Here is a 13,988-nt window from a genome sequence, read left to right as displayed (position 1 = left end):
TACAAGAACAATTTAAATGATTACATGTCACCGATTTCCTTCTTAGAGCTTTCTCTCAGGTATGTGACATACATACCATACATACATACAGAGCATACAAAGCGTACAGAGCAGCCCTCGGTTAGCACTGATGCTGACTCACTGACTGTTGGGCCAGTGAGAGTTAACCCACAGGTACCTGTTGAACACAGTTCCAGATTGACTGCAGATGCTGCTCAACCCGAGCGTCAGCTCCAATAATCCACTTTCGTTATTGTTGTTGTTTTGACACAGGGTTTCTCTGTGTAACAGAGCCCTGGCTATCCTGAACTCACATTGTAGACCAGGCTGGCCTTGAACTCACAGAGATCTGCCTACCTCTGCCTCCCCAGTACTGGGATTAAAGGCGTGCACCACCACATTTGGCTAGTAATCTACTTTTCATGATGGAGAAGTAAAGCTGACCTATAAAAATACTTTGGGAATAATTTATCAGAATAGTAGAGAAGCCCCAAATAAAAATGATAAGAAAGATGCAGGTTATGAAACAATGTAATTAATGAGTGGGGCTGGCCATGTACAGGAGGCAGCTGCCACACATGGGATTTAAGGATGTAAAGGCAGAGTGCTGACGAGACACAAAGAGAGATCAGGTGTACTGTGGGGAAGTCAGTTTGGAATCCGTCTCTGCACTGCCACTGAGTGACTGCAGGCAATTCTCTTACCCATCTGTAAACTGAAATTATTGCTTTCCCGTGAATGTTATATAAAATACCGTCATGATGGCGAATGCTAAAATGGAGGTGGTCTAAGCCCTCTTAACAGAAATCCACACCCCAGGGAGCACACACATCTCCTAATACCTCAATGTCAACATTTCCAGTACAGATACTTGGGTTTTGTAAAACTGTAACTAAACTGTTGTTTTTTTTCTTTCTCAAGTCATGATTTAGGCAATGTATGATTGTAACAATGCATTCATCATATATAGGCACATTAACATAAATATTGCACAAAATATGCCTTTAATTAAAGTGAGAAGTATAAAGCATGTTTTGCTTTCTCAGAGAACTCTGAGGAATAAGACTCTGACTGTATATACACTTATCTGACATTTCACAGACAGTAGATTGCACGGCAATTTGTAAACGTTTTAAATTGCATAAACTGCTCATTGATATTCAAATATGTTTAATACTGTATTAAAACTCAGATTGGCTTAAGTGCTATCACATACATTAGTTTATAACAATGTCTATTATGCTTAGGGTGCTTTCCACTCAAAGGAAGGAGTAAAATTCTATGCCAAAGTAGCCAGTGTGGGAGATGAACATTAACCAGGAAAGTAACATCAATATTCTAATCTCAAAGAAGCCCCATGGGCACAGAGGAGTGAATGCCAGCTCTCACGTGCTCTCCCTGTACTACGGGGTCCTTGGTTAAAGCCTACATGTCACTTCAGGCTTGCTACGAACTCTTTAAGGCTTCCTTATGGATTTTACTAAGTGCTTTATGAATGCCAACAAGTGTTACCTTGTATACTAGGGTAAGTAGTCACCTGACTACAGAGATAACGTAAATTCTACTTTAGAATATATTGTCGATATAAGTGCTCCAAGATAGGGATAGTTTCTCACCTCACAGTCAGTAATGGCCTCTTTCCATTCTTGATTATGTTATGTCATCAATAAAGCACTAGAGCGGCTTAGGAGCTCTGCAGCCCAGAGCACCTAAGACCACCAAGAAACTGCCCTAGGCCTGCGCTCCTGAATTCTTGGGTAGCTGAGGCAGACTGAACATTTGCTGCTCTGCACTCACTGGTCAGAGCTTTCCTCTTCTGTGAGACAAGGCAAGGTCCCCCAACGTTATTGCTCCTGCTCGGATTACAGAGAAAATAGAGAGAAAGCTATTTCCAGTTTTTGGCTTCAAATGGACCTAACTACTGTACTCATAGTGGCATATTAGAAAGAACAGACGGGGTTTATTTGAGGGCAAATCACAGGCGGAGCCAATTATGGACCCTTGTGATTAGGATTAGATCAGATATAATAGCAGAACATAAGCGAACATCTCCTGAATTCTGCAGTGAGTATACAATTCGCAAGAGCATTGGAGAAGCATGGCAGACCATTCCAAACCAGAGAGAACAGCTTGTGCAAATAGTGGGTCTTTGTGTGTTTGCACTCCCACCATGTAAGGGCAAACTGAATATGCATGCTCATGACCTACAAGTGCCAACTTAAAAAAGAAGAAAAATGCTAACGATGCCAGAGAGAACAGCAGGGAAAGCCACACAAAGACCCACTATCCTTGAAATTGTTACAAATAAATTTTAACTGTCAATTAGAAACACATAGAAATAATCACAAGTGGCTCTAACATTCAACGAAGTAAACGAATTGTGAGATATCTGATCAGGGCTGCCTGCCCTCCCTCCACGCTAGAGTCAGTGGATAGTGGGTCTCTGGGGTGCTTTCTCAACTGGAAGACAACATTGGGTCCTAAAAAAAGAAAAATGAGGAATAAAATGAACATAAGGCAAATCAGGTGGGTGAGAAAATACGTGACTAATAGTCACACGCAACATCAACTGAATACATTTGAACCACTAAAATTCTCAACCTTAAAAGTCCCAACTGTATATTAAAGTGAACACAGTGTTCACAAGGGCTGGAGAAACACAAATGGTGATCTGTGTTTAACCAGCATAGTGCCTCACACAAAGATTATTATTAGTAAGTGATTCACTTCTAAATACCTGAGGAGCCAAATATGTTTGCAAATGAATTCCTGGCTCTAAGCATAAGCACTTTCTAGAGCATACCCTATGGAAGATGTAGGCTTATGTGAACTTATGTTTACTCAATTTCACAGCTTCTGATACAATGAACTCTGGTCACTGCTGAAAAGAATTGTGGCTCTCTAGTGGCCCAGAGTAGTTATTTTGAGTAAGTATAACAGGTACTGTGCTGTCTCCTAGGTGATTTAAACAGTTGTTTTATGGAAAACAAACTTCTCAGAGATCTCTTTGGAAAGTGTCCTGAGCGCTCTTTTATTCCAGGTTGGGTGACGTACCTTTGTCATCCATTTAGGAAAGTACTATTAGTTTTAGATATATTCAAACCACTAAACCCAATATACCTTAGGCCCAACCAAGGCATGAGCCACAGAGAATAACGGTGTTACAAAGAGCACCTTGAAACTACTGAGTCTGGCCCAGCCCCTCGGCCGTCCTACTTCCTCATCTCTAACTGCTAACTGATCATGGAGGTAATGAATGCCTCCGTTCGCCCCCATTTACCTTTCTAGCACACTGTAACTTCTCCTCTTGGTCCCACTGAAATGCACTCTGAGAAGCCTTCTGCAAAAGCATGACTTCTCTCCCACAAAGATTTAGGGAGCTTTCCATTTGTATAAATAAATATTCACTGTTTACAAATGAAGTCCAAAGCTACTTTAGAGCAGGGCATGCCTCTCAATATTTGGATTCTAATGCCTGTAAGTATGTGGTGGCCACTTAAAGGATATTTATGAAATGAATAAATGTCTTGACTGAAGCAAACGAGAGCTTCATTTCTTTAAAATTGTATAGAACAATAATAAACGAAGGACTTACCTCTTCTTGTTTGTGCAAACACTATAATTTCCTCGTATTATTTCAGTGAAGGCATGAAACTATAGTTGTATTAACACAGCGGCCACTAACTACAATGGCTGGCTCTAGGTTAAACGAGGCTCCAGTTTATGATCCCCTGAATGGTGGGACTCTATCCAGGTCATGTCTGGCCTCCCAAAAGTTAACCTGCTGTGTGTTTTGGCTAACTAATTTATACTTTCTGTATAATTTGTATACCAAACCCCCTCAGGTTCTGCTTCTCTTAAGAAGCAGCAGCTGGGGATGCAGCTTAGCTGTGGAGTAGCTGCCTACCATGCATGAGGCCCTAGTTTCAATCCTCCTCTAGTACCACACCAATACTGCTACTACTGGAGGAAAGAGAAGCGGGGGACAAGGGAGAGGAGGAAGAGGGAGAAGAGGAAGAAGAGAAGGGGCAAGGAGAGGAGGAGGAGGAGGAAAAGGAAGAAGAGGAGGAGGAAGAGGGAGACAGACACGCATAGATAATTTTACTTGAGCATGGTAGTGCAGGCTATAATCTACGTATTCAGAACCAGAAACTGGAACCAGGAGGATCAGGAATTCAAGGTATTCTTAGGCCTACAACCAGTGTGAGGCCACCCTGGGCTACATAAGACCAATATATTGTTTAAAAAGGCTGTCCCTCTAGTTAGGTTACTTTTCTAGGAGCCTTTTATACTTGAGGTAGATTTCTCTAGAGTAATGGTTTCCTTCCTTTTTCTCTCCCCTTTCCTCCCTCTCTTGTGTGTATCAGGTGCCACTGTGAAAGTGATCTTGACTCACAAATGTTTTGTGGCATGAGATAGTATCTAAGGAATCACCTAGTAGGAGTTTTAAAACATTTAGATGGGTTATTTAATTCCCAATCTGGATGCTATGTAAACACACAGAAGATAAATGAGATTCCAAAGTCAAGGGCCTGTATACACAAAAGGATACTCTGCAGTACAGGGAAATTACAGGACCAGCTACCTCCTATGAGCTGACAGAGTTCTGGGTAGCGTAAAGCAGTGCTGGTGGTGAAGGGAAGCTGCAGTGTAGACGCCATCACACCAAAGAACCCACCCACACAAGAAATCACACGTTTTTATAAAGATAAAAACTAACACTAACGGCTGAAGCTAGCAGAAAACATTCATGATAAAGCAGTACAACGTTTGAGCTTGTAAACTCTTATCTTTTGATTTTTCTTATTTGAAATATTACTTGCATCTACTGTGAGTAATGAGTTTAAGATCTGACCCAGAATAGAAATGCAAGTAATATTAAAGGTTTCGTATCAGATGAGAGATAAGTAATTTGATGTTACTCACACTGTTGACTTGGATCTGAGTCTGTTGTCATCTTAACATAGTTTGAAGGAAAGAGACCAGTCACCCCATTGATTTCTCCTTGCCACCAGTCAGGGTCATCCTTGTTCATAACGTTAATAAGCTGTCCTTTGGAGAAGTTGAGCTCATCTTCGTTATTCGCTATGTAGTCATACATAGCGATCACTTGACAAACTATCAAAAGAACAGCAAAAGAATAAATTAAGTATTCTCACAAGGATCAACCCCGGCCTGAAACTTAAATTAGTATTAAATTCTAAAATCAGGCTAAACTTTCTTTACACTCTCTCTCCCTGATATTCTTCCCCAGTCTGTCTCACAAAACAAAACAACCCCCAAGCCTTGGCAACTCTAGATAAAAATCCGAGTGAAGCCCTTCACTTCAATACCAAGCAGCAATTCCACATTTGAAGAACTCTGCGGGAAGACGCTCCCAGTGGTACGCTGCTCTAAAGCAGAGGGAAGGAAAGGCAAGTTTTCCAGGCCTTCCAAAGGGCCAGCTACTCTAAGACATCTTGTGCTTTAACACAGTCTCCTAAGACAAAATACAAAATACTTCCTTACCGGCGTGAAAAGCAGGCGTGGTTCTCTCAGCACTCGGACCCAGCAGCTTCACGTGGCTGGCAGGAAACCATCCCTTCTGTCGCTTCTTCCCTCTGGCCTAGAACAACAGCAAAAGAAACAATGAAAAATAACCGCCAAGTTACAACTTAAACACCTAGCTTCCCACTGACAACATCTGCTGGCCTTTGCCCTTGGCTCCATGGGTGGAGCCTAAATCCTTGTATGGCATTATTGGCAAGTGTCTTAGTCTACCGGCAAGGCTTAGGCAACACTAAATCTACCACTGTGACTCATGGTTGGTGCTCTGTGTCATGCGGTATCAGCTCACTCTGGTGACAGGGCTAGAGTGACTTCACCATATGAACAATCAACCATATCCATGTGAGAAAGGCCCCCATTAACAACTCCAGACACCAGGGCTCCCACAGTCCTCTGGGTGGCAATAACTGTGCTGTCATATATCCTTGCTAGGGAGAGGAGAGGTAATGCTGCTGGAGAGGGAACCAGGAGCTCCATTTTGGGAGCTCCTTGCAAGCTCAAGATTACTCTTAAGAGTATGGTTCAACGAAAGCACACTTTGGAGCCTGTCGGTCGTCAGGAAGTCATAAAAGCATTTTTGGAGGGTCATGGTGTTAGTTCAAAGTGAATCAGAAGGTGGAAACAGGGGCTCAGTCAAGAACATAGCCAATCTGTATACCTGTGCTTTAAGATTTCTAAGACTACAGTGCCAGAACTACATGCATTCCCACCACATGCAAACATAAAACACAGCTATCACTTTTCTCCTCATCTTTAAACCCTAACGTCTATTTCAGTGAGGAAGAAAACATTAGATATGAGAAAAGAAAGCTTTTTCTCTGTAAAAGTACACATGAGAACTATGTTAACACCTGCAGGAAGAAGATTTACATCTGTACTGTCTCCTTTGAGCTGAGGCCTAGGGGTGGGGCGGTGGCAGTCCCCTGGGGAGTACCTTCTTAGCACATGGCCTGCCTGTGTCCCTTTAGAGGGTACGGCGAGCTGGGTATCCCAGGCAGAGATGACAGAGACGGCATTATTCTCTGTTTCTTTAAGAAAATGACCTGTGGCCTAGTAAGTGATAAACTGGAAAATGCTGATAGGTCAATAAAACTATGTTAAAAGCAGAAGACTGAAGGAAACACAATCTATTTAAGTTCTGACTGATCACCTCCAATATGATTCCCACTGGGGGTGGCTTTTTTCCCCCTGACTCTTCACCTTTTTAATGAGCCTGATTTTTTTTACCTGGAAAAGAACAGTACCTGTAGCTCTCCTTGCCACCACCCACTAGAGTTTTTCTTGAGGATTAATATTAACTGTCCTGGTGCAAGGCTGAGCTGCTCAGCCCCTGAAGCAGCATATGCTGAAGTTACTTGAGCAATCTCTGAAAAGAAGAAAACAGAACTGTAAATCCAAGACTACAATAGAGCAAATGCTCGTCAGACCCCAAGGTTACTGTCATACATACCGGGCTTTTTGTTTGATGCTCCAGATTTGCTAGCATTCCCAACATTCTACAAGGAAAAGACAGGCTGTTTTTTAGTCATTTTCAGCAAACCAGAATGTCAGTCCAGGTTTATTAGGAATTAAAGATTTCTAATGCTTGGGATTCTTGTTTCTTTAAATAAAGACCAAAATGACAATGAACTCTGTATTAATCAAATAACTGAAGAATCCAGAGGTGGCAAAGAGATCTGGTCTGCTAATTTTATATGCAAACAGCTGAAGTTGGCATGCACTTACATAACAGAAAGAGCTCATGCTTTGAAGTTTGACTGGAGTGAAACATGGCCATCCAGGTTATCTTAGTTTGGTTTCTGTGCTATGATACAACACTGTGACCAAAAGAAACTTGGGGAGGAAAGGGTTAGTATCTTCTTGGGCTTCTAGATAAGAGACCATCACTGAGGGAAGTTGGGGCAGAAATTCAAGCAGGCAGGCATGTGAAGAGTCCATGAGGCCATGAGGGCACTGCTTCCTGGCTTGTTTCTCCTGGCTTTCTCAACCTGCTTTCCTATACTAGGACCACCTGTCCTAGGGGTGACACCTCCCTCCATGGGCTGCCCTCCCAATAATCATTAATCAAGAAACTGGCCAACAGACTTGCCACAGGCTGATCTGACTGGGCATGCTCTCAGGCCCCCTCCTCTCAGATGACTGACTGGCTCGCTCACAGGCTACCATATTTATGAATGGGGTTAGCATTAATGCTAAGTATATAAAAACACGTATGTTTGGGATATATAAAGGCATATATGAATTTTGCTCTTGTTTTCTATGAGTATAAGGGATCTTGTCTCATCTGTAGACATTGCTGAATAGGAGGCAATGCTTATCTATTTATTATTATATGTTCCCTACGACTGATTTCGATTTAATAGGAAATTCATATCATGGGTAACAACTATGACTTTGACTTTAAAGGATAAACTATAGATAGAATGTAGCTCAATGATTGAGTGTTTGCCTGCTAATTGTGAGGCCCTATGTTCAATCCCCAGTACTGCAGAATAACAAAGAATAAATTGAACTGGCTATATTTATTATTTTTAGGAATTTAAATAAAAAGGAGGAATTAAGAAGATTTTTCCTTTTTATTAGTAAATACAGCTACAGTGAAGGTCTAAAGTCAAAACTAACATTTGTGAGTAAATGGAACAGATGTGTTCTAAATGGTTATGGACACTCCACTATTTGGTTTTATAATAACCTCATTACATAATTAAAGCTGTCCCCATTTTACAGAGAATGAAACTGAGGCACTGACAAGCAAAGCAATTGTTCAAGGTCATCTAGCCTCTAAGTGGCAGAGGTAGGTTTAAGTCCAATTGCCTGGTTGTACTAAACCATAGGTTCACAGGTTCCTGCAGTTCTTGGAGAACTCAGGAGTCTGTGGGAAGAAAACAATGCATTTTCACTGTGTAGACAGTCACTATGGTAGGTAAAGTGCCAATGACTTAGCAGCATAAAAACATATTATAATTTGGCACTCATCGTAAACAAAGCCAGATTCACTTGAGAATGTCCATGGACAGGAACTCTTAACATTTTTTAAAAAGCTTTATTTTTATATTTATTTATTTAAAAGAATTACTTATTTTATGTATATGAGTACACTGTAGCTGTCTTCACACACATCAGAAGAGGGCATCAGATCCCTTTACAGATGGTTGTGAGCCACCATGTGGTTGCTGGGATTTGAACTCAGGACCTCTGGAAGAGCAGTCAATGCTCTCAACCACTGAGCCATCTCTCAGCCCCTTTACTTTACATGAGGGTTTTGCCTGCATGTATGTACCATCAAGTGCATGACTGGTGTCAACGGGGGTCAGAAGAGGCCCCGGGACTGCAGTTAGAGGTGATTGTGAATCACGATATGGTTGCTGTGAACCAAACCTGGATCCTCTGTAAAAGTAGCAAGTGCTCTTAACCACAGAGCCATCCTTCCAATCCCAACTCTTAATCTTGATTATACACATGTTCTTCAGTGAGACAGGGTCTCACGAAGCCCAGGCTAGCCTTGAACTTACTATAGATGAGGAAGACCCTGAACTCTTAATCTTTCTACCTGTACTACCACCTTCAACTGAATGTACTTTTCCTTGTAATCTCACATGACTAAACAGAAGTGTCCCTGTAACATTTCTATTATATACCATAGGCAGTTAGTTGTCTAAAGGAAAAGTATTTCCATGATTAAATGCCTTTATAGAATACTTTTACTTTAAAGAACTGACAGACAAATACTTAGACTTGGGTTTAGTAAACATTCTCTCGAAAATGTATGCTTGTCACTTCAAGGAAAACAGCTGACAGGATTTATTACCCATGTTAAGATTCATACTCAGTCCTATCTATGGCTTCCGCTCTATCCAGTCTATGAAATCCTGTCTTTTGACTGGGACCCTAAATAAACCTATGAGATCAGGGTGACTGAACAGTTTCCTTTTAATGAGGGCAGCATCACCTAAACCACAGGTTTCTGAATTAGCAATTGTTAGATTGGTAACAACAGAATGCTGCTTTAATGCAGAGAGCATCACCTCTTGATCCTTTGGTCTGACATAGTTGGATGGGAAGATCCCAGTTCTCTCTCCAATACTTCCTGTCCACCACTCTCCATCTTTTTGGGTCACCAGTAGTTCTTCACCTTCAGTGAAAGTCAAGTCTCCAGGCTCCACACTTGAGTATGAATAAAGTGCAATGTACTCTGAGGGAATGAGGGAACAAATGGTTTAGACTTTAAGACCAAAGACTCAAAAAAGAAAATGGTTAATCTCTAAGACATAGAGGTTTACTGTAAAAGATCTTGTAGCTTACAGAACTTTAAACATGGTCTTCAGGTAGGAAATGGAATAGAAGTCACTAGTTAACACTTGTCTAGGTGCAGGCTAACAGATTTACCAAGGGCTTCCCATTGTTTTCAGCTGCTGTTATTTTGTGGAAGAAAGGAAAGAGTATTGCTGCAGGGTCAGAGGGCTCTGTGGCAACAAGAGTAGCAAAGCCAATCTTTTCCTTTTATTTGAGATGAGTTCCACTATGCAGCTAGCTTTGGCTGGCCTAGAACTCACTGCTTTCTGTGCTGAGATTAAAAGTGTACCAGCTTTAGCAAACATTTTTTGGTAGCAAAAATTATGCTAAACTACAGACATACAGTATTTCTAAAAATAATGGAATGATACTGCATGGGAATGATAAAGGAATCAAAACAATCTTTAAACCTTTTTGTACAAGACACCCCAGTGTGCTAACATCTTTGTTCTTTGTTTTGTACACAGTTATGGAAACATCAGGTTCTGGCACGAGGCCCCAGCTCCTAGCCAAGTGCTTGTCTCCACACAGATGCTAAGTGAGTCTTTGTTACTGAATGACCTCATGTGATAGTTCTCCAGTTTTAGACTCTCTTTCTATTCCTATGGTTACTACTACTTTGAAGAAAGAGCAACTGATTTTTTGAAGTCTTTTTGTTTTGTTTTTTCCCATTTTTATGTATTCTTTGTTAACACAGAATTGATCTTTTCTCATAAGTGGAGAGATCAGAACATACTCAAAAACCCATTTATTCACACTCCCAGAGTCTCTCCACCCAGCTGACTTAACACAACTAAAAGTAATTACAGGGTCTAGGTAAACAGCAGTAAGTGAGGTCTCCCCCGGCTCTCCTTCCTGCTCTCCTACTCTTCTCCTCACACTTGTCCCAGTGCAGACATGGTGTCAGCCTCTCTGGCCAGCTGTTTCCTCTCATGCCTTGGCTCATTATCTTTTCTGTGAGAAGCCCTTCTCCATCCTTTGTCAGTGCTGAATTAAAGGCATGCACCATCACACCTGATCCTCTCTCTCTCTCTCTCTCTCTCTCTCTCTCTCTCTCTCTGTGTGTAGGGAATCGGGACATGTATGCAACTTATGTGGGGGGGGGGTGTCTGCAGAGACCAGAAAGGGCACCAGAGCTGCAGGTACAGGCAGCCATGAGTAGTCTAATATGAGCGCTGGGAATGGAACTCAGGTCTTCTGCAAGATCAGTAAGTGTTCTTAACCACTGAGCCATCATCCCAGCTCCTGTGCTGAATTTCTGTAGTATCAACTCTAAATATGTCGAGGGTTTTCAGCCTGTGTTCTCTGAAGTAAAGAACAGGGTTTTTTCATAATCTCAAAAAATTAGAACAAATGTTCAAATAAGCAAGTAATAATAAACTCCCATTTTAAAGCAAACTGCCAGAAACTTACCTTCTCCAACTGGATAGGCTGTGGAGGTAGGTTTCTTATTTACAGCTGCATACAAAGCTTCTGGCCTACCAAGTCAAAAGGAAAAATAAGATATACACAAACACACAAGAACCAAAGCTCAACAAAGGTGAGCTGAAGACTACAACAGGGCTAGCAGCATCTAGTGCTCTCTCAACTAAACTACTGTCCATGCACACTCTAGCAATATTCTTAGACACAAACTCTCCTACATTAAGAACTGTCTAATTATAAACCACCAGATTTTAAAGCATATTTGGAAACTGGCTTGGCTTATAGTTACCACACACATACATATATGTATGTATATATGAGTATTATTACTTGGTTAGTTTATTACATCTTAAAATATAAAAACAATTCTTTTCCTAATATTTTATAATAGGTAACTAATAATTTCCATGTTAATTCAGGCTTTTAAGTGACATGATTCATCTCTCAGAAAAGAGCAGAAATTGAACAGAAATTTTTTTGGGGGTGAATGGGGGGCCTGTAAAACATTTAAAGCACATTCAGAGACTGGCTTGGCTTACAGGAGAATATATATACGAATGTTATTATTTGATTAGTTTAACTATATCTTAAAATATAAAAATGATCCTTTACCTAAAACCCCATAATAGGCAAATAGTTTGCTTAATCTTTCTTCGTAATAATCTGAATAATAAAATAATCACTATAAGTGTTGTAGTCTGAAGATGCTAGGTATGCGACTTTTACTACTTCATCTCCAAATTCCAGGTCAATTGAGAAGTTTCTGCATCTGAATTAAAGACGAGTCAGTGGCCATGCAGCACTACAGAGTCCTACAGTAGGCTTAGCTTAACTTATCATCTAATGAGAAACCTGAAGATGAAATAGGGTGGTGAGGACAGTGGAACTAGGACATGAGCATCTCCATTTCCAAGACCGGGGTCCTCATATTGGACTGCGCTGTTTCGGGCCCCCTTCCACCAGGGGCAGTTACTACAGCTGACAGTGGGACTTACTTGCCTGTGTTAAAGCCATCTGGCAACCTGGCACTCTTGCTGACTTAAGATCTTGGTCTAAGTAGATTTTTGAGTTTTGTGTATTTGCATTTCATTCGCCTGTTCACTCATTCTTGCCTGACCTCATTCCTTAAGATGACAGAAGTAACCATGCAGTAGTTTTATAGTAGACATGGAAAAAAAATGGATCAAAGAAGACAGAGTAGTTTCATGGGACTCATGACTTAAAAGGAAATATGGGTCAAAAAGGTTAGTCACTATAAAGAAGCGCTATGAACATAGGGAGGCTATATTTAAAGAGCCTGGAAGCCCAGGCATGGGATATTCCCTTCAATTAGAAAGGGCAAGACCTCAGTAAAGAATCCATTAAATAGTGAAAGACTTCAGTGAACAAAGGAGAATGCTTCAAGTGAAATGAAAAGTAAGGACTCTCCTTGGTCTTGTGGGAAAAAGAAAACAAAGACCTAAGGACTGAGTATTTTGAAAACATCACAAATGATGTAGAATGAAAGATCTAACACAATACAAACGTGAAGTAATTTTTCCCAACAGGAATCACCCTCTGGCTCATGTGGTGAGGATACCAACATCCAGCTCCCGTAAGTACATGGAGGTGCTTACTCTCCTCGCTTTACTTCACTCCCAGGAATGATCTTGACGTAAGACTTGGGGAACCATCCTCTTCCTCCGTGCACCTCCCCAAACCACCAGTTTTCCTGCTGCTCCAGGACGGTGATGACGTCGTGCTTTGAGAAGTTCAGGTGGTTCTCTTTCTTTGCCGTCCAGGAACAAAGGGCCTGAGCTTTCAGGTTTTCTACAGCCTGCCCCTAGGATACAAAGCCACCAACACTTAAAAACAGACCACGGAGACCATGATTTCTAATTTCTAGTAGATAACAGAGAGCATATGAACTTGGCCAACCTATGAACTTAAAATGACACCCAGCCACGTGAGTAGCCTTCTTCAGCAACCCACCCTTCAAGGCCACTTCATCACCGATACTAATTAAATGCATACTCAGGGATAAAGAATCCGTCAAATGAGATGAATTGTTACTGCAATTTCCTCTCCTCCAGCTCCCAATGGCTTCTACCCGCTGTTGGTTACCTCAGTAGGAATGATCACATCCAGCATCCCCCCTGCTGTTTCCTCTAATAACCAGGACTCTCACCCCTTGGCAGGTCAGCTGTTCACTCACACTGCACTCACTGATCCTCACCCCATGCAGCAGTGACGCTGAGCTCTCCTGCGCCCTCCTGCTTCCCCGGCACGTCTCCCCACACTAGCCTTCACCACTTTCTTCATATCCCAGTTCTTTAGAGAGCCATCAATTTGCTTTCTGATGTCACCCTCACTTAGGTGCTGTCCTGTCATTCTGCTGAACATCTTCCAGATGAGGTTATTGACAATCATATCAAGCCAAAGATTTCCAAACCATCTTACTCCTTCACTGGCCAGTGGAGACATCACTTTAGTTTCTGAAGCTCTGAGTTGAGCTCACCTCTTGTCAAGTCTCCCTCTTTATGTTTCTAGTATAACTTTCCTAAATAATCTAATTTATGCCTGTGGATTTTAAAATCTACAACGTCAGGGTAACTTTATCTTCTGCATTCAAGATGTGCACATTAAAATGCATACTAGCTGTTCTCACTGGGTTGTCTTAGTGTCCCTGAAATGTAATCATTTCTAAAACCCAAGCCTTTTCCCTGTGTTACCAGGGAATGAAT

General features: G+C 41.4%; 1 protein-coding gene across 1 annotated transcript in view; it reads right to left on the bottom strand.

The window, feature by feature from the left end:
- Itsn2 (intersectin 2) overlaps positions 1–13,988 on the bottom strand; it is a 108,692-nt gene that overhangs the window by 31,717 nt on the left and 62,987 nt on the right. Inside the window, exons 23-29 of the mRNA XM_032909166.1 lie at positions 12,882–13,087; positions 11,254–11,318; positions 9,573–9,739; positions 6,998–7,043; positions 6,792–6,913; positions 5,509–5,605; positions 4,927–5,118 (exon numbers count right to left, since the gene is read on the bottom strand). Coding sequence (XP_032765057.1) covers positions 4,927–5,118; positions 5,509–5,605; positions 6,792–6,913; positions 6,998–7,043; positions 9,573–9,739; positions 11,254–11,318; positions 12,882–13,087 — 895 coding nt within the window. The remainder of the gene's footprint in view (positions 1–4,926; positions 5,119–5,508; positions 5,606–6,791; positions 6,914–6,997; positions 7,044–9,572; positions 9,740–11,253; positions 11,319–12,881; positions 13,088–13,988) is intronic.

This window comes from Rattus rattus, chromosome 7, assembly GCF_011064425.1.
Source record: "Rattus rattus isolate New Zealand chromosome 7, Rrattus_CSIRO_v1, whole genome shotgun sequence".
Lineage (NCBI taxonomy): Eukaryota > Metazoa > Chordata > Mammalia > Rodentia > Muridae > Rattus > Rattus rattus.
The sequence above is the reverse complement of the archived record's forward strand: the minus strand, read 5'-3'. Positions and strand labels throughout refer to the sequence as shown.